This window comes from Tympanuchus pallidicinctus, unplaced genomic scaffold, assembly GCF_026119805.1.
Source record: "Tympanuchus pallidicinctus isolate F22 unplaced genomic scaffold, pur_lepc_1.0 scaffold23, whole genome shotgun sequence".
Lineage (NCBI taxonomy): Eukaryota > Metazoa > Chordata > Aves > Galliformes > Phasianidae > Tympanuchus > Tympanuchus pallidicinctus.
Window position 1 is genome coordinate 763,155 of NW_026294740.1, and position 19,227 is coordinate 782,381.

The 19,227-nt window shown below is 48.5% G+C and overlaps 1 protein-coding gene across 12 annotated transcripts in view; it reads right to left on the reverse strand.

Moving 5' to 3' along the window:
* MYOCD (myocardin) overlaps nucleotides 1-19,227 on the reverse strand; it is a 221,651-nt gene that overhangs the window by 10,726 nt on the left and 191,698 nt on the right. For 6 of the 12 annotated variants that reach the window (XM_052688156.1, XM_052688154.1, XM_052688155.1 and 3 more), the window contains 4 exons: nucleotides 15,409-15,474; nucleotides 10,845-10,900; nucleotides 6,680-6,755; nucleotides 4,134-4,295 (listed from right to left, as the gene is read on the reverse strand). In XM_052688156.1, the coding sequence (XP_052544116.1) occupies nucleotides 4,134-4,295; nucleotides 6,680-6,755; nucleotides 10,845-10,900; nucleotides 15,409-15,474 (360 nt within the window). The remainder of the gene's footprint in view (nucleotides 1-4,133; nucleotides 4,296-6,679; nucleotides 6,756-10,844; nucleotides 10,901-15,408; nucleotides 15,475-19,227) is intronic. The other 6 variants (XM_052688159.1, XM_052688164.1, XM_052688165.1 and 3 more) reach the window with 3 other exon arrangements.

Sequence of the window (19,227 nt, forward strand, 5' to 3'; positions counted from 1 at the left end):
ATCAGGGATGTGCTGGCTGCCCTGCCTGCAGCAGCAATGGCTGCCTGCCTCCTGCTCCCAGCTAGCTGTGTGTGCACAACAGTGGTGCTTCTGCTGGTGGGTGGGATGGGGTGAGCGGAAGGAGCACGGGGGGTGCTCGGATCACACAGCAACGTCTGCACCCTGTGGTCTGGGCCCAGAGGACTGTTTCTGCTTCCCATGTGTGCCAATCTTTTTAAGATCTGGGCGCAGGACAAGGGCACGGTGCTTGAGCAGTTCAAACGCACATCCCACCTCAAGCCAAGGACAAGGCTAAGGTATGACAAGGAAAGGAGCCTGCAGGCCGTGGCCCAATGCCTGAATGAAGGAAGCTGGTGGGTAACACATTTCTTAGGAGAAGCGTGGCCTGGCAGAGCAGGAGGCATTCTCAGAGACTACAGGCCTGCTGGGCTGCACAGGAGTAGCTTGGCTACCCTATCCTGCCATTGGACTGCAATGGCGAGAGGGGCAAGGGTCTCCTTGATCAGCCAAGCATCTTGATTACACTTATGGAACTCCATCCTCAGCAGAAGAACTGAAGGTGAAATCCACCTGGAGGGTGACACAGCCTTTCCTGGCAAAAGAGTCAACATCTGGACAGAGGCTTCCAGGTCTGGTGTCTGTCCACGAGCTTCATTCACATGAAATGCTTCAAGTCGCTGCCATTACTTCTTGACTGCCACAAAGCCTGCCCCAGACATTGCTTCTCCCCTCTGCAAAGCTCCCAGCATACTATCTCCTAGTCAGATGGGCAAGAGCTCTTGACCCCAGGCTTTTACTGATAAATGAAGTGTTGAAAAAGAAAAGCTCTCATGTGAGGCTTGGGAGGGCTGCAGGTGGGGGTAGAGGAAGGAGCAGCATGGCCATGCTCATAATCTCCTCGTGCTTACATCTGGCATTTGTCAGGCAGCTTGGCACACTGATAGCAAAGTGACAAATGGGGAAATAGGAAGGGTCTGGGGACAAACCTCCACCTGTCTGTGCTGCTGGTCTAGCAATGTGCACCTTCTCACTGACACGGACCCTCCTGCTCTGACCCCTGCCCTATCTGAAAGATAAAGGTTATCTCTGCTTGCCCCAGCTCGTGGTGCCAGGGTGGGTGAGCCCTGGCTGCCCGCCTCAGGAAGGCTCTTTGAGCCACCAGCAGCAGCTGGACCCCTGTGGAGGGTGTGCTGCCTGCCGTGAGCTCCTGTTGGGAAGAGATCCCGCATAGACAGCGCTTGCTGGTATCCTGTGATAACATGGCTCTGTGTCCTATTTGCCTGTCCCCATCCTGAGTGCTGTGCATATCACCAGCACCAGCCTCCTCTGGGACCCTGGTGTTGAAGAGAAGTTGCTTTTTCTGCTTGGACAACCCAAGAGCATCCTTGCCATGGCAACTCTGGGGCAGACAGGCACAGGGATATGAGATCGATAGTGTGCTGGGGAGGGGCTCTCTCCTCCTGCTCCACAGGGCCTGGTGTTCTTCCTTGTGTTTGGAGATAGGGCCTGTCCTCTCTCCTCTACAGCTGCCATCTGACACGGTACCCAAGCTTTACCTTCCCTGAGGAAGTGCAAGGCAGTGCAGTCTGCTCCCCAGACTGGGTGGAAGCTGCTCCCCATGTCTACAGACAAGTGTGGGCATCCTCTGCTGGGAATAATCAGTCCAAGAAAAAGGGACTTGGGGATCTGCAAGACTTCCACTGCGCTGGCATTCCATAAACATGTGAGGAGAAAACGTACCAAAGCACAGAGTCCAGGGGACCTTCAGGACACAGCAGCAGCCTGAAGCATGACAGGAATGTGCTGCATCCTGCTGTTTGATACTGGGGGCCTGCATGGAGCAGGGAGTGCTGCCCTTATCTGTTGCTCTCGTTCAGCCCGGGGCTGGCCATGTTATTTCATGATCCCATGTCTCTGCTGTAATCTCAGGCAGAATGGTGTTTGCTTGGGGCTGTTTCTAATGCACTGGGTATTGTCCTCTCAAACATATTGGACAAAGTGATGACAAGGACCTGATAAAAAAAGGTTCTTATATCACTGCTCAGCTATGTAGGGCACTGGCTGCCTCCTGTCACTGGGACGTTAGGGCTTTCTGTTGGGGTCTGGCACTTTCTGCTCACCCTGCCGGAGGTGATTAGAGGAACACGTCAGCTGAACTTTCCGCTGTATAAACAGTTGAGATTCCAAGGTTAAAGGAAAACGATTTTAAATCCTGTCATCTTTCTGGTATTGCAAAAACAAAAGGCTTAACGTTCAAAAGTGCCAGTGCTCATCTCTGCTCCTTGTTCAACCTTCAGCCCCAAGGCACGAGCACAGAAAACTGCCTCCAACTTTCAAAATCAGCTTGAGGATCCCTCAGCTTGTGGCTTCTTCTACAGAAACCTGAGGGCCCTGGTGCAGCTTCAGCCTTGCTTCTGATGGCACCCAAATGCCCAAATGCCTGACCTTACATGCTGCACGTTTCACCCAAAGTGGGATAAAACTGGCCTCCAGGACGTATTTCCTGAGCATGTGATTGATAGAAGAGGATTATGAAAGAGAGAAATTTCAAAATTGAGCAAATGATTTAAAGCCAGACTTTTGTTTTTAACAATTTTGTCTTGTAAATCTCTGCTTACCACAAGCTGCAGACAAGGCAGATGGAAAGAAACATTCAAAATCTTCAAGCACGCTTTGCCTGGCCTCCAAGCCTCCAGCTCCAGTGAATCATGCTCAAACTGCCTTGATTGTTTATAAGAGGAGGGATTTTTTTAATGGTTTTGTATTTTCGCTCTTCTCTCCTTCGATAAGTGGCTAAGGAGATTTTGCTTGAACTCTCCCTAAAAATTCCTCTTCAGACAGAGTCCTGGAACATTTCACCTTCAAAGGCAAGAGCTGTGAAATGCTGCAAATGGTGTGGCTCAAGAACCAGACTGCAGAAACTGCCGCGCGTGCCCCACGTGCGCTTTGCAGCAGGGAAACGAAGAGCAGGAATGACTGGAGGACAGGGAAGAGGTCTGTCTAAGCCTGCACTGTTTCACGCTGTATCTGCTGGTTTCTGAGATGAAACCAAAGTCAAAGTACTTCCTGCCTCAGTTCCCATTTTCTGCATTGCTCCTGCTGTTCAAAGACCCCTCCTGTCCCAGAGCTCTGCCATTGTCCCTGTTTTTCCCTCAGCCCAGAATAGATACTTGTCATGGGATTATGCCAATGGAAATAATCCCGTGTATTTAGGAATGAGGAGCAACAGAACAAGGAGTTCCTGGAGGCAGAATAGCTCTTAGTGCCCCACTTGAGGCCTGAGGTCCAATTTGGACACAGAGATGAGCCCAGACATCAGAAATACGGGCTGCTGGGCTGGCACTGAACAACCTTGCAGGCTTTCCTGCTCTTCTCTCTGTTTTCAGATCTCCCTGTTTTGGCACTGGTGAACTCTGAGTCACCAGTCTCCTCTGTTTCAGCCCATGCACTGCCCTTCCTGCAGCAGCACGGGGGAAATAACTGCAAGGGATCCTGCCTCCCCCCTCTAGCTGGGATGTGGGTGGTGGAGGAACACTAAGTTTAGGCATAAACTAAGCACTGGGAAATAGTAAGAGAATACTCTCCTTTGGGATGCAATCAGCTCCTTGTGTTCCCCAGAAGACTGGCACCCCTTTCCCTCTACTCTGTTGGACCTTGCATTCCACTGACATCAGTGGAAAAACAAAGCAGCAGCCTCACTGAACCAGGGCTTGGGATGTAAGAGTTTGGCAGGGCACAAGCAGGGCCAGGTTGGCCTGATGTCTGCATGTGTGAGCCCAAGCCCTCTCCCATATCAGTGAGGAAGGAACATCCTCTCTCCAGCAGTGTTATTTATGAACTCAAAGTCTTGGATGGGGCAGGCGGGGGAAGAAAGGATGCATTCTCCCTGAGAATACATGGCTGAAAAATGATTTGTGTTTCCATCACAGATACCCTAAGATGAAAACTCTCTTTTCATGGACCCAAGTAAGGCTGTGTAGGACTGGACAGTTTACTGTGAAAATAAGGAAATTTAAGTAATGTGCAGCTGCTACTCTTAGCTCCAGGCAGTCACTGCTGTGTGTCCTTGTAATCTCTCCGGCCCCTGCCCCGTGCCATGCACACAACACAAAATGCACGTTCACTTCCACTACCTTTTATGGCCTCTTTCACAGCTGAGTCGACAGGAATAATATTCTTCTCCACCAGCTCCAAAGGACCCGGCCTGAGAGCAATCTTTTCATTGAGATCATCTGCCAGTCGGGCTCTTTTCAGCTTCATTTGAGTGGACTGAATGGACCCCTCTGCAGCTGAGTCTAAAAGGCCAAATGGAAGGTATCAGTTCAGGACCAGGGCCATCTGTAAGCACACTGCTTGCTGAGAGCATGCTTCCCCTCAACACTGCATTTCTGGGCTGCAGCCAAGACACAAGCAGAGCTCAGTGTCCAGCAGGAGCTGCTCTGAGGCTGGAGGCAAGATGGGGCATTGGGATGTGGATCTGAGCCTGAGCCTGACCCTGAGCCTGAGGTCAAGCTTCTCTATGCCCAATTAAAAGCCTTTGTTTTCTAACCTAGGCTTTCAAACCCAGCCAGCAGCTGAAGCATCCTTCCGAAGGCCCAGGAATGATCTGCAATGGAAACTTCATTAAGCTGTGACTGATTTGAGAGGCTAAGTGGACTCTGCCTCCTGCCTGCCAGGAGCCCAGTGGCTCTTGTGGTCTAATGCAGATCTGTACTTCTGTGGAACAGCTGGAGAAAAGAACCATTAACAGTGTTTGACAATTGGAGTAAATGCCTTGCTCTGGAAGGTAAAAAGCTGAAGCTTCAGGAGTGGAACATTCAGAGGCAGTGTGAGGACACTGTTCCAGGCCTCCAGAAAAACAAGTTGGTGGAGAGGAGCATAATAAAGGCAGCTAGATCTGGAAACTACTGCCAAACCAAATCCATCTGAGAAGCTCCCACTTACTGAGAGGTGACAGAGCAGTAACCAATTACCATAGCAAACAGTAATTCCCCAAACAAAGATGTTCTGTTTCCTCTCATAGCATCAGCTTGGGTAGAGAGGGAGCAAGATCCTAAACTAGACTGCAATACTCCTTGGGGGTCAAAACTAAGAAGGGCTGCACCTAAGCTATGCTGCCTTCAAAGACTAGACACTGTTATGGAAGAGATATTGTGCTCAACACAAGCTTGATACCAGGGAATAATGCTCTGCAGGAGGTCAGGAGAGCTGATGTAAGTCATTTCTGGCCTCAGACTAGATTGTGTGGAACCCACATGAGGTCCCTGAGGTGAGCAGTAACAGAAGGTGTGTCTGGAAGGCATTTAGATGATGGCACATATTCCAGCTGCCCCATTTCAATCACCTATGTGTCCTGTTAGGAACCAGCTGGGTAGATAAGCCCATGATACTCCAGGGCACATCCCCATGAGTGAGTAGAGGCCTCAGCCCAGAAGTGTGTGTGGGGTAGCACAGCCAGGTGCTCCATGCACAACTAGGCATGCTCTGCACCACCCCTGTGTCTGGCCAGCCCTATCAGTGCTCAGTGACTGCAGCTCCACATCTCTTCTACTGCCTCCAGCCCAATTCCAGTCTGTACTTGCTTAACCTAAGGGAAAGACACTTCTACCTGTTAAACGGGCAATGACGCTGGCTCATTTTAGGGATGGAGAGACACAGTTAAAGGATGGCATTGGCATGAATCTATCAGACTCCTGGCTTAGACCTCCAGCATGCCAGAGGAAAAAGAAATATGGACTTTATCCACAGAGTGAGCAGGAGCCAGCCTTTACAGTCACCAGAAAGTAATCTGCTTTTTCTTGGGGACTGACAGGGTTCGAGGAGGGAGACTGCACAATCCTCCCTGTCTCAAAGGAGCTCCTTATCTCTGGAGAGAATGGGGGACACTGCAGAGATCTGCTGCCTGTGATGGGATGCAGCAGAGCACCGCCAGCTTCCTGGCTGCAATGGGACATCAGGCTGGGGAAGGGGAAAATGCACAGGCAGAGCAGAGCTCAACCTTCTCATATAGCAATGCTATAGGGTTGTTATTTCCATCAGCTTTCATTTCGTTTTGTTCAGCATCACCATAAGAATTATGGCAAAAAAATAAAAAGCACGTCCAGCTTTGGGAAGATATGAGAATCACCTGCTACAAGGCTTGTGTGCTACCACAGGTGCCCAAAGTTTGCACTTCATGAGGATTGGAATCATAGAATCATAAAACAGTCTGGGTTGAACAGGCCCACAACGCTCATCCAGTCCCAACCCCCTGCTGTGTGCAGGTCACCAACCAGCAGACCAGGCTGCCCAGAGCCACATCCAGCCTGGCCTCGAATGCCGCCAGAGATGGGGCATCCACAGCCTCCTTGGGCAACCCGTTCCAGAAGCGCAGGACCTCTGCACCTTTAACAGAGTTCTCTTTCATAGTTGTTTTCTAGCCTACTGTCTTCTGGACCATCTCACGTTGGTCCTTGCCGGAGATGAACAAAGGTTAGAAAGGCCTTGGGTCTCCTCCTGACAGGGGAAAAGTGTGTCTTCCACCCAAAGACGGGATCTGGACTGGCTACTATACAGCATGTCCCTTTTGACAGTGGCCCTCATGAGCAGCTGGGGCAAAGTAAATAGTAACGAGAGTCCTGAAAGGAACTCAGGTGGGGCAGGAGACATAAGAATGTAGGAGAATCCCAGGCAGTCTTACCTTGTAAAATGTGCATATTGACCAGGTCTGATCGCTCAGGCCTGCTTCTGATCTTGTGCTTGAGATAATCTTCAGTCTGCAGAACACAAATGCAGAGAGTGTTACCTGACTGGAGCATCAATAAGGTACAGAGAGCAGGTGCCTCTGTACTGTCCCATGTTTTTTTGGATTTATTACCGTTTAGGTTGAGTGAGCTCCCAGATGGCATTTTTTTCCACCTGGACACTGGCTGATTCTTGAACAGAAGTTCTTCAGAAAGGGAACAACATGCACAGAGCTGCTGAATGTTCACTATCCTCACAACTACACCGTGTCCTGGCCAATTATCCTTGGGCTTCTAAACCCTCAGATCTTATGAGAGTTTATGGGAAGGAAGAGCCCTGCTTACTGGGAGGGGCAGATCTGCTGGCTCAGCAACCCACATCATCTTTGAGAGCTGCACTACAGCAGTGCCATGGTGTAGTCTTAGCAATTACTTCTGTGGGAAGCCTGTCACTCTGCAATGAGATACAAGGCTGAGCAGGTCATGAGGATACCCAGACACTCACCCCAGGTCAACCACAAGACTTAGTCTTCCTGCAGCTACATACTCTGCAGTTCCTCACCCCATCTACCCCATCTGTAGTGCGGGTTTGGGAAAAAACACTTTGCAGATCACTGCAGCTGAGCTTGTGATGAGCTTGTACCCAATTCTTCATGGCTTTAGGAACAGAAGGGCACACAGAGGTGTAAAAACACCTTTCTCTGTGCCAAGGAAGTCGGTACTGGGGGCAGTTGACCTCAAATTTACAGATGCAAGCTTACTACCTGGTGAAGAAGAGCTAAAGAATAACTTAGATTAATTATCAGCTGTTTGCTAAGTTGAGGTGCTAGAAGAAATAGTATAAAAAAATACACATTTTTAAAAAGGTTTAAACTCTTCAGGATAAATATAAAATAACACAAGCAGCTAGAGAAAATTAGAAAACCTGTGGTAAAAGATATACAGGTTGGACTAACAGCAACAATCTCTGGTTCTCCAGGAAGCTGGGCCAGGGAGAGCATAATTTACTGCTTTAAAAGAGACGGAGAGAAGAAACCTGGAAATTACGACTCCAATCAGAGAGATATTGGAACAAGTAATCAAACAATCTATATAAAGGGATTTTGAAGATAGCAAGGAGGTGAGTAACGGCCAGGATGGATTCTCCAAGAACAAAAGATACCACAGCAACTATTTTCCTTTTATGGAGAGATGACAGATTTCTGTTACAGGAATAAACAAAGTATGTCACAAAGTTTGACTCTAAGCATGTTTTGACATTATCTCATTTTCTCATATTCAAACCAGAGAATTTGATCTGGATAAGACAAGCATAAAAAAGGAGCATAACTGTGGGTCACCAAAGGAGTTAGGAATGGTTCACAGTGTAAACATAAGAATATATCAAATCATGTTCTGCAGCAATTCTTCCTACTATTCAATTTTTTCATTAATGCCTTGGATGATAGAAGACATACTGCTTAACTCTGATTCATTCAAGACTAACAGATTGCAATAGAAAATGATTTGGAGTAATTGAAGAAATCATCCGAAATTCATTGGATACAGTTAAAGAAGGACAATATGACCATGGTCAGGTCACAGCTAGCATCAGCTGGGGCAGCTGCACAAGCACTGGAAGGAATGAAGATTAATCCACCAGAGATGTTTCTGCTGTGCTCGGTGGGCAGTGACCTTAGATAGAAATTGGACTGGCAGGCAGCTTTCTAGGGAATGCCACAGGGAATGTCAAATGGACACAAGGAATAGCAAGACCCTGCTCTGGGACCCGCGTCTGAAAGAACACGTGGGAAGGGCCTGGTGGGCAGCAGCAGTAATCATTGAGTCAGAAATGGGATCAATGAGGAGAGACTGAGGAAAGGAGACTGATCAGCTCAGAGATGCGCCTACTGTAGGGAAACAGGGTGCAAAATAATTGTAAAACGTGGTGCACAGAAAGAAATAAATGGCTCTGCTTGTCCACGCTTGTAGAAGGGTAAGTAATGGGCTTAAGCTGCAACTGAAAAGCTTGGGCTGGGAAGCAGGGAAGATATGGTAACAGCACAGGTTAGGTTAGGGTGCAGTGCAGAGGGTTGCTGAGGGGGTGGATGGGATGGCTGCTGGCTGCTGCACATCTGTCAGGAATGACCTAGCTGGGGCTGTGCTGCTGTGAGGCAGAGGCTGTGTGTAAGCTGAGCCAGACAGCCTCTGTCCTCCAGCCCAGCAATCTACCACAGGACATCGACTTCAAAGTCTGCTGCCCTGGCCTAACGCCAGCCTCGTCCGTAGCCAGTGACATGTTTAAACAAATAATAGACATTTTATTTACTGAAGCCTTTGCAATTTCTTCCCCTTCCCCCATAATTCTTCCCCAGCTTATTTTCACCATCACAATCCCTTGCTTTGGACCACCTGTAGGTCTGCCTGGATTCTGTGCCAGCTTAGAGCTGGATGATGCCTGCATTTGGGTGCAGTTACATTCACCCAACTCACTTCTCTGTCAGATCAAGGCCTCACTTGAGCTAAATCTGAATTACTGTCCTCCAGACGTGATACCATCATGTTGACTCCTGCATTGGCACCATGCTAGCCTGACTTTCTGCTGTGATTACAGTTCCATTTGACCTTTTACTGTCTATGAGCTGTATTTGTGTCACTGGGGTGCAAACAGTGGAGAAAGACCTCAGATGTGTTTTTTCTTTTTAGCATCAGTTGAAGCAGAAGAGCTTTCAAAACACATGAAAGCCATCACTGTTGTTATCTGCTTTCTGTTTGCAGAACATCAGTTTGAAGGAATATCAGCTAAACAACAAATGCTATTGAATAATTATCTGGAAACAGCTGCTGCTCCTTTCCTGTCAGGGCTACAAGCAGGGCATCCTTGCAAAGGAATATATTTTTGTTATAGGCTGTGTTCATCAGTGTGCTCATTAGCATGCTCTAAAAATGCATGCAGTTTGGGATAGACTAGACCATCCTTTGCTTTCCCCCAGGCAACCAGCCAGTGAAAGCCTTTGAAGAGCAGGACAGAGACACAAATGTATACAAAAATGTAAAATATATGACACTTCAGGGATACTTTGGATTGCTTGAAATTTCGTAAGCACGCTAATTTTTCAGAGTCAGACTGTGTTTCTTATGCTAGCCATTTATTACTGCTGGAGTCTCAGGGCAAGTGATTTGGAGTGTGTTTAAGTTCAGGAGAGCACTTCTCCATATTTCACAGCCATACTTTCTTGCAAAAGCCTTTTCCATGTGACTGTAAGCATATTTTGCAGACTAATGGAAGAAGCTTTTGTGTTCAAGAGAAACCGGTGTGACTATTCCCTTTGCCATGCTGTGTGCAGACATCTCTCCAGCTTGGTCAGGGCTGCATGCTGGGTGCTATAGAAAGTGTTTGGTGTGATTTTCCAAAGTGTGATCGCATTGCAGAGTTTCAATGTGCTCTGGAAATGGCTACTTATCTCGTCCCTGCCTTCAGCAATATTTTGGGAAGCCGGAGTGCAGATAGGCAATGGGGTGAGTGTGAGACGGGCTCACTTAGCCCCTGGGATATCGCAGTGGACCAGCAGTGCTACTGACTAAAGGTCCTCTCTGATGGCAAGTATGAGCCTCCTGGGGACTTTCTCCAGGTGACATCTCGCATTGCTCCTGCACACTTGCTAAATACTTAGCTTCTCATCTGTCCTGTTTGATGCTGACTGTACTCTATGCCCTGACTTGTGCGGGAGTGGAGAGCAGTCAGCACAGCATGAAGTGGGCCGTGGATATGGCCCTGCAAGGAAAACAGAGGCTTGAAGTAGTTGGACATTTATGTAGTTGGAGGTTTACTGGAAGGCTGAAACCTGCCTTAAGCTCTTGTAAAGCCCAGGGACTGTTTTAAAACCCCCAAGCTCAGGGGACAGATGTCCCCTCTGCAATTTTAAACCCCCTGCCTGGAGAAGGGTGCTCCTAGACACATGAACTCTGGCTTGACCCCAGCGTGTCTGAAGCAAGGGAGATGCCCTGACCCTTGTCTGTGGCCATAGGGCCTTGCTAGAGGAAGCCAGATGAGGGCAGGGTGGTGAAAGGTGCTTTTCGAACTCCACAACTCATGCAAAGCGAGCCCATGTGTTCACTTATTGGGATGGCAGTAGGAATTACCTTGGCTCGCTCCAGACTTTTTCGCTGTTCATGGAATGCGGATGGGCTTTTCAGTGCTGCAACAGGAAAGAGAGAGGAGCAGTCAGCACAGGAGTGGAAGCAAGCAGCCACCAGGATATTCAGCAACAGCATTTTAATGAGTGCTATAAAAATAGCAACACAAACTAGCTGCTCTCTTTATTGCACTAACTAAAAATAACTCAGGAAAGCTCTGGGAAATCCTGTGCTCTCTGCCAGGCCACAGCAAGAGAGCAGGGGACGGGGAGTGCAGGAGGAACATGGGCAGGGAGATGTGCAGGCTTTGGGATGTGCTACTTAGGGGGATGTGCTGGAGAGCAAGTGCTGCTCTTCCTGGAGCTCCTCCTGCAGGTAATGGGACTGGGGGGCACCACAGGCCTGGCAAACTGATCTAGGGAGAGCATCAGGCTGAGGGGACATCACCTGCAAGTAACACCTATAGGTGACTGAGGCCAGCAGAAAAAAAGGAAAAGACCTGCCTGGCCACTTGGGGCCATGGGATTACAGCCTCCAGCAAGGGTGCTGCAACCAGGACCCTGGAGCTGCTTTCCTTTGTCCTTCTTCCATCACTGGCCACCCCTCCATCTTCTCTTGGCTCCTTCTCTCTGGACACTGACCTGCCCTCTGCCCAGAAGCACTGGTGTGACATGGTGCTTCCCTGGGCAGCTGTCTGGCCAGGACCAGACAGATCTTAGCATCTACTGGAACTAAGGATTAACCCAGAGAAGGTCCCAAAAGGAAGGCAAATGATCCCTGGGTCTTGGACCAGTGAGAGCAGTCTGTGCTGAGTCAAGGAGGACCCTGCACACTTCCTTGTTTAGCCTGATTCTATAGAAACTGAAGAGAAATTTGTGTGGTGAAGGGGTTAATATTTCTCAGTCCCTGAAGAAATTCTTGTCTGTCTGTGTAAGCAAGCAAAATGAACTGTTCCCATTGGGACGGGGAAGGGGAAGGTGTCCTGACCCACAAAGACAGCCTGCTACAACTCTTTGTTCGGCAACACTGAATTCCCTTCCCATCTTGTGAGTGGGATACAATGAGGACAGAAGTTATTTTCACACAGGACATGATGTCCTGCATCAGTCTAGAAAAGGACGATGAAAAGAATGAGGGAAGCTGCAAAATGATTGGGGGCCTGACTTGGCTTTTGGTTAGGCAATATCCCTAACCTCCAGGGAATCACAGCAAAACACATTCCTGCTTCTCATGTTTGGAAAGCGACATACAGACAAGCCAGCATTACTGTGCCATGCTCCAGTGAGCAGCCATGAGGATTGGTGACAGCTAGTTTAACCAGAAGCAAAATAAAATGGTGCATACAAGAAAATGAAGGTAGCAAGAGAAATGACTTTTACAGCTCCATTCACTTTGAAGTCCTGACACTGGGAGCTTGCTAGGGACACTGACCAGTCAAACACCATGCTATTCATGAGGAAAATGTTGCAGAATTTAGCCATTTACCAAGATTTTTGGAGGAATTATGTGGATGCTGCAGCTTGTATTAGTCTGAAAAAACAAATGAAGACATTGCTAACACTGGTTATTCAGACTCCTCGTCAGGCAATGGCCTGGCAGCTTGAAATGGCTGAGGTCTGGAGGCAACAGGGCAGAGCTGTGCTCGGTGTTGATAATTTTAGGACTACTGACTGTAAGGCTCAAGTCAGAGGATGAGGTGGTGGCTGCATACAGCAGAAGGGTCCCTACTTCAAGCACAGCTATTTCTGTATCCTATCGCACTGGGGAGAACTTTTCCTTGAGGAATCCTTGATGATGCAAACTGCCACCTCTTCCCTTTAGGCAGATCTGGTTGGGGTCTGGGGCAGCCCCTGGGTCGGGATGCAGGAAGGTTTCATCCCCACTTGTCCCTGCAGCCCTCTCATCTGCAGAAGGATGCTCTTGAATTAAAAGATTTTGCCTGGCCAGTTTCAGTTTCACTAAGACAATAAAATGACATGAGTTCAGTAATACAGTGCTGCATGAGCTAAGAATTTCTCACTCAGTGAGCCTGAAGAACAGGACAAGTTCTGCTCTCACCTGCACACATACCTGCATCAGGAATGTGGTCTTGTCTCAGTAAACATAGATTTTCCCTTGCTTTCGGATGCATCCTCCCCCCACACTCATGGGACTGAAGGGACGCAGAGGCTGCCCCTGCTTACCAGTCAGTGCTTGTCATTATTTGTAGAGCTTTTTATGTTAGTTTATTGTCTGCCTGCCAGTTTTTCAATGTGCAACCTGCAAACTTCTGACCATCAGAGTTCACTTTTAAGCCTGGTCCAGAAGAGCAGCACTGCTGCCTTTTGCCCCTCAGCAGCCTCCTTTCGGCAGTTTCCTGCCTTCTCCAGTGATGGGACCATCTGAAGGTTTCACATTTCTTAGACAATCATCCAAAGGAAGAGAGCTAAGGCTCTGATGGCATTAATCTTGCCCAATCAAACCAGACACAGAACGGGCTTTGGTTAGGTAAGGACATCCATCTAACTGCATTTTGCTCAGGTACCACCATTACTTCACCCTGAACTGCTGACTTCAGTACCCAAAGCAAGTCAGCTTTCTCAGTTCCTCTGAAGTTTCACTCTTACTGTGCTTGTAATCCACACTGCTGAACAGCTCAGCAGGTTCTGTGGATGGTCATCAGCAAGGGTTTCAGCAAGCCCTCAAGGCTTTTATCCAGTGCTAATCTTTCACCTCTTTTTGTGGTTTCTATATAAAATGAATCAGTTAAAAAAAACCAAAGTTTCTTAGTCTTGTGACTGCATGAGCTGAAAATGTGACATTTTTTGTATAAAACCTGACCTGCAACATGGAATCAAGCACGTGTTCCTAGGTTGGCACCAAACCTGACTCAGCACAGAGACCAGCAATGACCCTCTGTTCTCTTTCCAGATGAGCTACTCTCAACCACAGTGACTCACAACCATCTATATTCATTTCTTGCCCACCTGCAATGGATATGAATCAATATCCCACCCTGGTGCAGCTCTTACAGCCCATCTCATCTGCAGCTCTTCAGAGCTGACAGGACATGGGAAGTTAAACAAAGACTTTTTCATAAGAACTGACTGCACATGCCCAGACCACAGGGAAGTTGGCTGGGATTCCCACTTGTCCAACACCAGCGTCTTACACTTTCTCCTGAGGTTAAATTCAGCAGCTGGATTCTGCATGTCTGCTTTTACAATGGCAAAAGTGCCTCTTTTTAAAATATTTTTAGTGACTGAGCTGTGCTCATGCTTCCCGAAATGGTCTCCTTGAACAGAAAGCAGATTGTAAAATGACAGCTTAGAAGCTGGAAGGGTAAAGAAGCTGTCAGTAACTGCCCCACGTGCCCAGCCCTGCAGCGCAGCATCAGGTACACAAACTGCTGTGTTTGTACACGTGCAGAGGGGTAAGCTGCACACTGAGTGTGACCACTTGTACAGAATGAAATAAGCAGGTTTGGAGACACTGGACATACTTCTGGCCACTGACTGTATTGCCAGTGCTTGAAATTTTATCACAAATGCCACAACATTTTGCTCAAATCTCCAGCTCCCGGAGTCCCACAGTTAAAATGCTTGCCTGCTGGCGGCAGGCAGCACAGAATCTGAATGCCCATAGAAATAAACAGGAAAAATGAGAAGAGCTTTAATTTATAATTCCTAAAACCCTGACAGATGTGATTTTTATCATCTTGCTTGAGTTTTTTTAATGCTTGATGCTGGCAACAGTGTAATGAGAAGGCATCTGTTGCCAGCTCCCTCAACAGGGTCTTTTAGGAAGGCAGCTGCATGAGAGAGGGGCAGCAGAGGGATGAGCAGGGTGCAGCAGGCAGTGCTAGAACCATGATCCTAGAGAGCTTTTGTTCTGCTGGTTAAACAAAACCTGCATCACAGTCTTTGAGGTTAGCCAGAAGAGACAAACGTGGCACAGCTTCTGGAAAGCTGTGATCTTAGCAGAGACCCCCATGATAAGATGGAAAGCTCCAGGATTGTCCTTCACCTGGACCCAGATCATCACAGATTCATGCACATGGGGCCTGAGCTTTTCTTCAGTAGTGCTACAGGTTTCATGATTGTTTCTACAGATGCTACAGGTTTCTGCTTGTGCAGAAGGGGATTTTCATTCACACACATTTTGAACTCTAGCATCCCTCTCCAACTTTTCCCTGTACTGTGGGTCTGACCCTTCCACAGCAGCTCCTGACTTCTGCAGGAGGATGTGAGATGCTCTGCCCTTGCAAAGTGCTTTGCTTTGCCACTGTGACCTCTGGGACAGGGCACTATGCAGCTCAGTTTTTGGATGGTGTAAGCTAAGCAGCAATCCTAAATTCAGTTTGAATAGCAGCACTGTATCTTGCATGGCAAATGCTGAGCACCACTCTAAAGCACCACAGAGCACAGTATTGTTACCGGGCTGGAAGCAAAGCCCAGCTCAGCAGCAATCTGCTCAGAGCACTGGGGATCTGAGCAGGCAGCTGGTGCCACAGAGCATCCCAGCAGTGCCCAGGAGGAACACTGACCCCCAGATCCACAGGTGGGTGAAAAAGGCAGAAAATGGTACTCACGTGGCATGATGCCTTGGTCTGCCAGCTGCTCACGGGTCCTTCTCTGCTGAAGCCGTAGCTGCAAAACTGCGAGAGACAGAGTGTCAGGAAGAGACACAGGATTTTCCTAAGGTACCAGTATGTCTGTCAGGGATGATGTTCCAGGGGTCTGTGTGGCACTGAGACCTGGCACGGATCCCTGCTGCTGTGGGGCCAGACTTGGTGCAGCCAAGAAGCAGAGCCAGGGAGGGGCTGCACAGTCTGCACCAACTCAGCCCCTACTTTACACACAGATGGTAGGGATAGGACTGGATCTGGTGCAAGCGGTGCCCCCGACACTGATCTCTGCCTGATTACTTCAGCTCAAAGGGAGTCTGCATGTGGGCAGAGCGTGCTGGCAGGGAAGAAGATGGGGTTTGAAAGTCTATCACTACCTCCTCTGTATTATGGTGTGAGTATCTGTGACTGAGTGCATGAGGTTTGGTGTGGAAGCCAGATCAGCTCCCGTGACTACTCAAAACTGTTAAATTTCTGCCTAATGCAGAAATTCATAAGCCCCTTAGAAGGGGTAGATGCCATCTCTGCTGTTTGTGACCGTGGCACACCATGAGTATAAGATAAATTTTAATTGCCTGCTAAGAGCAGAAAGGATGGAGCTGAGAGTAGGGAGAAGCACCTGTAACTAATACTGCACCACAGCTACCACCCATAAGAACACGGTGGGAGACTTAAGCCAGCAGATTATGGTTCCCAGGAGGTTTTTAAGTCTATAGATACTGCATGTGCTTGTTCTTCAGCATTATAATAAGCCACTTCTCCAGGACTCTTGGGTTAACTACCCTTAGGCTGAATCCTTGCTACCAGAAGCTTTGATCCAAGTGTTACTGGCTCTGCTATACTAGGGCTCTTCTTTCACAGCCTAAGGACCTCTCCTGATACCTTTATAACCAGGAGATTCTCTCCTGTCCCAGCAGTGACAACGAGTAAAGCTTTCCAGCTTCATCACCCTCCCAGAGGCATGACAGCAGTGCAGAGCCCAGCTCTGCATGCAAATATGCTTACTGGGCTGAGAGGGAGTAGAAAATGTGGTGAGGAGAAATCAGTGACATCTCCGCATGAACCTACCACTGTTCAAAGCATCTTTCTGGATAGATGGGAATGAACCACTGATTGAGGTCACTAAGTGGCTTAGAGGCATGACCTCAGCTGTAGAGCATTGAGGAGGCATCTAATGAAGAAGAGATTCCCTGAAGTATTGCTCAGTATTTACTGCATGCAAATACCAATCAGCACAGTGCAGCCTGCCTTGTGCAAGGCTATGGACATCTTTGTGGCCCAGGCCTGCAAAAGTTAGATCATCCATTGCTTAGGGAACCCTGCCGGTACTTAAGGATAACAGCAGTCTACACCTCTGTTTTTGTAAATCTGTTGCCACAAAGATCAACACATGTGCATCCATCTCCTCTCCTACAAGGTAAAACATGAAATTCCCATATTTTCCTGATGTACAGCTTGCAGAAGGGCACCAACAATCACAATATAACTGCATGTTTATCTCCTGCCTACTGGCATAGCACCAGAGAGAAGACTTAGCTGCCCTGAGAGCTGGTATTGGAAGGGGAAGAGAGGAAAGAACAGCTTTTTTTGTCCTCATAAGCAACCTGCAGAGCTCTGCCAATAGCTCATGTTTACAACACGGCTTCCCTGGGCTGTGGGATGGAGCTGAAAAGCAATCCCCTCCAGAGAAGTTCCCAAAGCACAAGGCTCCCTGAAATGCCATTGCGTGTCACTTTTCCATGTCGCTTTTCCATGTCCCCTGTACAAACCTTGTCTCACAATCACAGCAAGTGTTTAGTGAAGGCCTCACAAGAGATGACTGCCTGCTAAATTCTAGCACTTTTTAGGACTCCAATGATGGACTCTCACTGTGAGGGAGAAGTGTAGTCTTTAATACCTGGTAAAGGACGCACATATGCAGTTCTCCTTATGCCAGGGTGAAGCTGATGGTTAGAAGATGCTGGCAAACCTTGCTGCTGGGGAAGTCTGAACCCTCCCATTGCCCCTGGTACCCAGCCAGTGCTGGTGCCTTGAAGCAGCCATCCTCAGCGCTGAACTTACAGAGTTGCTGGCCCATTCTTAAATCACAGGTAAAGAAGGAAAAGTTCATCCAGCTTTGTCTATTCAGGGCAAGCTAACAGATAATGTGAAGATGAGCATGTACAAATGCCAACCATTTCCAGCCCAAGTTCAATGAATTGAAGCAGTCATTTCATCCACTGAATGTTAATTCAGATACGGATCTCCTCAGTAGGATGCACACCTTGACTCTAAGGTGGTGGCATCTTAAGAGATCATCTCCAAATTCTGATGCAAACCATCTGAAAGAAGCATAGTCACAGCCAGTGTCAGTCAGTAACACTGAACACCTCTGCAGGAAGACGAAAAGCAGCCACTACCTCCAGCAGCCTCCAATTGAGAACTGCAGCTTGTGGTTTTAGCCTTGCATATTTCTCTTGTGATTAACAATGCTTAAAAGCCAGACTGGAAGAGCCTCTGGAACCATCCTGCCAATCTCCCCTTAGCTGCTTCATCAAGAGGATGCGAAATTCACTGAAGCTGTGTTTGACCCCAGCCACATTCCAGTGCTCTTCCTTTGCTATGTCTGGAGGCATGAGCTCTGAGTGCAGCCTGTGACTCACTTTGAGGTTGCTGTCACTTTCCAGATAAGGGAATGATTTTTGCTATGAATATTCATATTTTTCAGCAACCCTGCTTGCTCCTATGGCACCCCATGATGAGAAATCCCTTCCTATACAATGCAAGGCAGGTCAGAACCAAACCAGTTATTTTACTCATGATCCTTTTGTGTTAGAAATATCCTTCTCTTCTGTCCTAGATCAAAGTCCCACTTAGTGACACAGCTTCTAGAAGCATTCTCTGTGGAGGGCTTATGTCATTGGTGCTGAGAAGCCCTCTGGGCATCAGTCATGGCTGGCTCTGCTGACCCCACTTTGATCACTGCTTGTGACTCGCTAGCAATAGTCATCCTCCTCCCCAGGAGGTGACCTCAGAGCTTTAGGAAGCAAAAAGAACAGCTTGGACTTTGCCTGAACTACAGATGCTCTGGAAAAGCCCCATTCAAATCACCTTTCCCAGGAGCAGGCAGATCTGGCTTCAGTCTGCAGTGGCTGCTCACCTCTGTGGCCTGAGCCTGCAGCTGTTGGGGCCTTCCTGCCATAGCTGTGACTCCTGCATGCCTTGGCACAGGATTCATCTGATTGCATAGCTGTGAAGGTTAACGTATGTCATCTCAGCAGCCAGTCAGGATGGGATGAACCAGGGGCCTCATCACCTGCATCAGAACATCCCACGTGCAAAAGCATGCAGAGCACCCTGGCAGAAGGCACACAGAGGCCTCTGTAGTGGGCTCAGGGCTCATAAGAGGAAGACATGGCTGGCTATTGTTAAATCACAGCCAGCAGTAGGCAAGGATTCCAGAGGTCCCTTCCCACCAACACTTTTGTGGCTGTCAGAGCTGGTTCCCTGGAAATCCTGAGGCAGCACAAGGCTTGCTTGGGGCTCAGGTCAGCCTCACAGCTGCCCAGGTGGGGTTGCAGGGATGCCACTTCATCTTGATGTCTGTCTGAGCACCTGGCCCCATCTCTGGCAGACCCTCCCAGCTCCTGCACATGGCTACAAGTGAGATCTCCATAAGCTGGCTTCCTGACTGGGCTGCACCAGCACCTTAGCTCTGTTTGGAAGCTGCATTCACAACCAGTGCAATTGCTGTGCTCTCACCCTCCTTTGATGCAGTGTTGCTAGCAAAGGGGACAGCTGGGC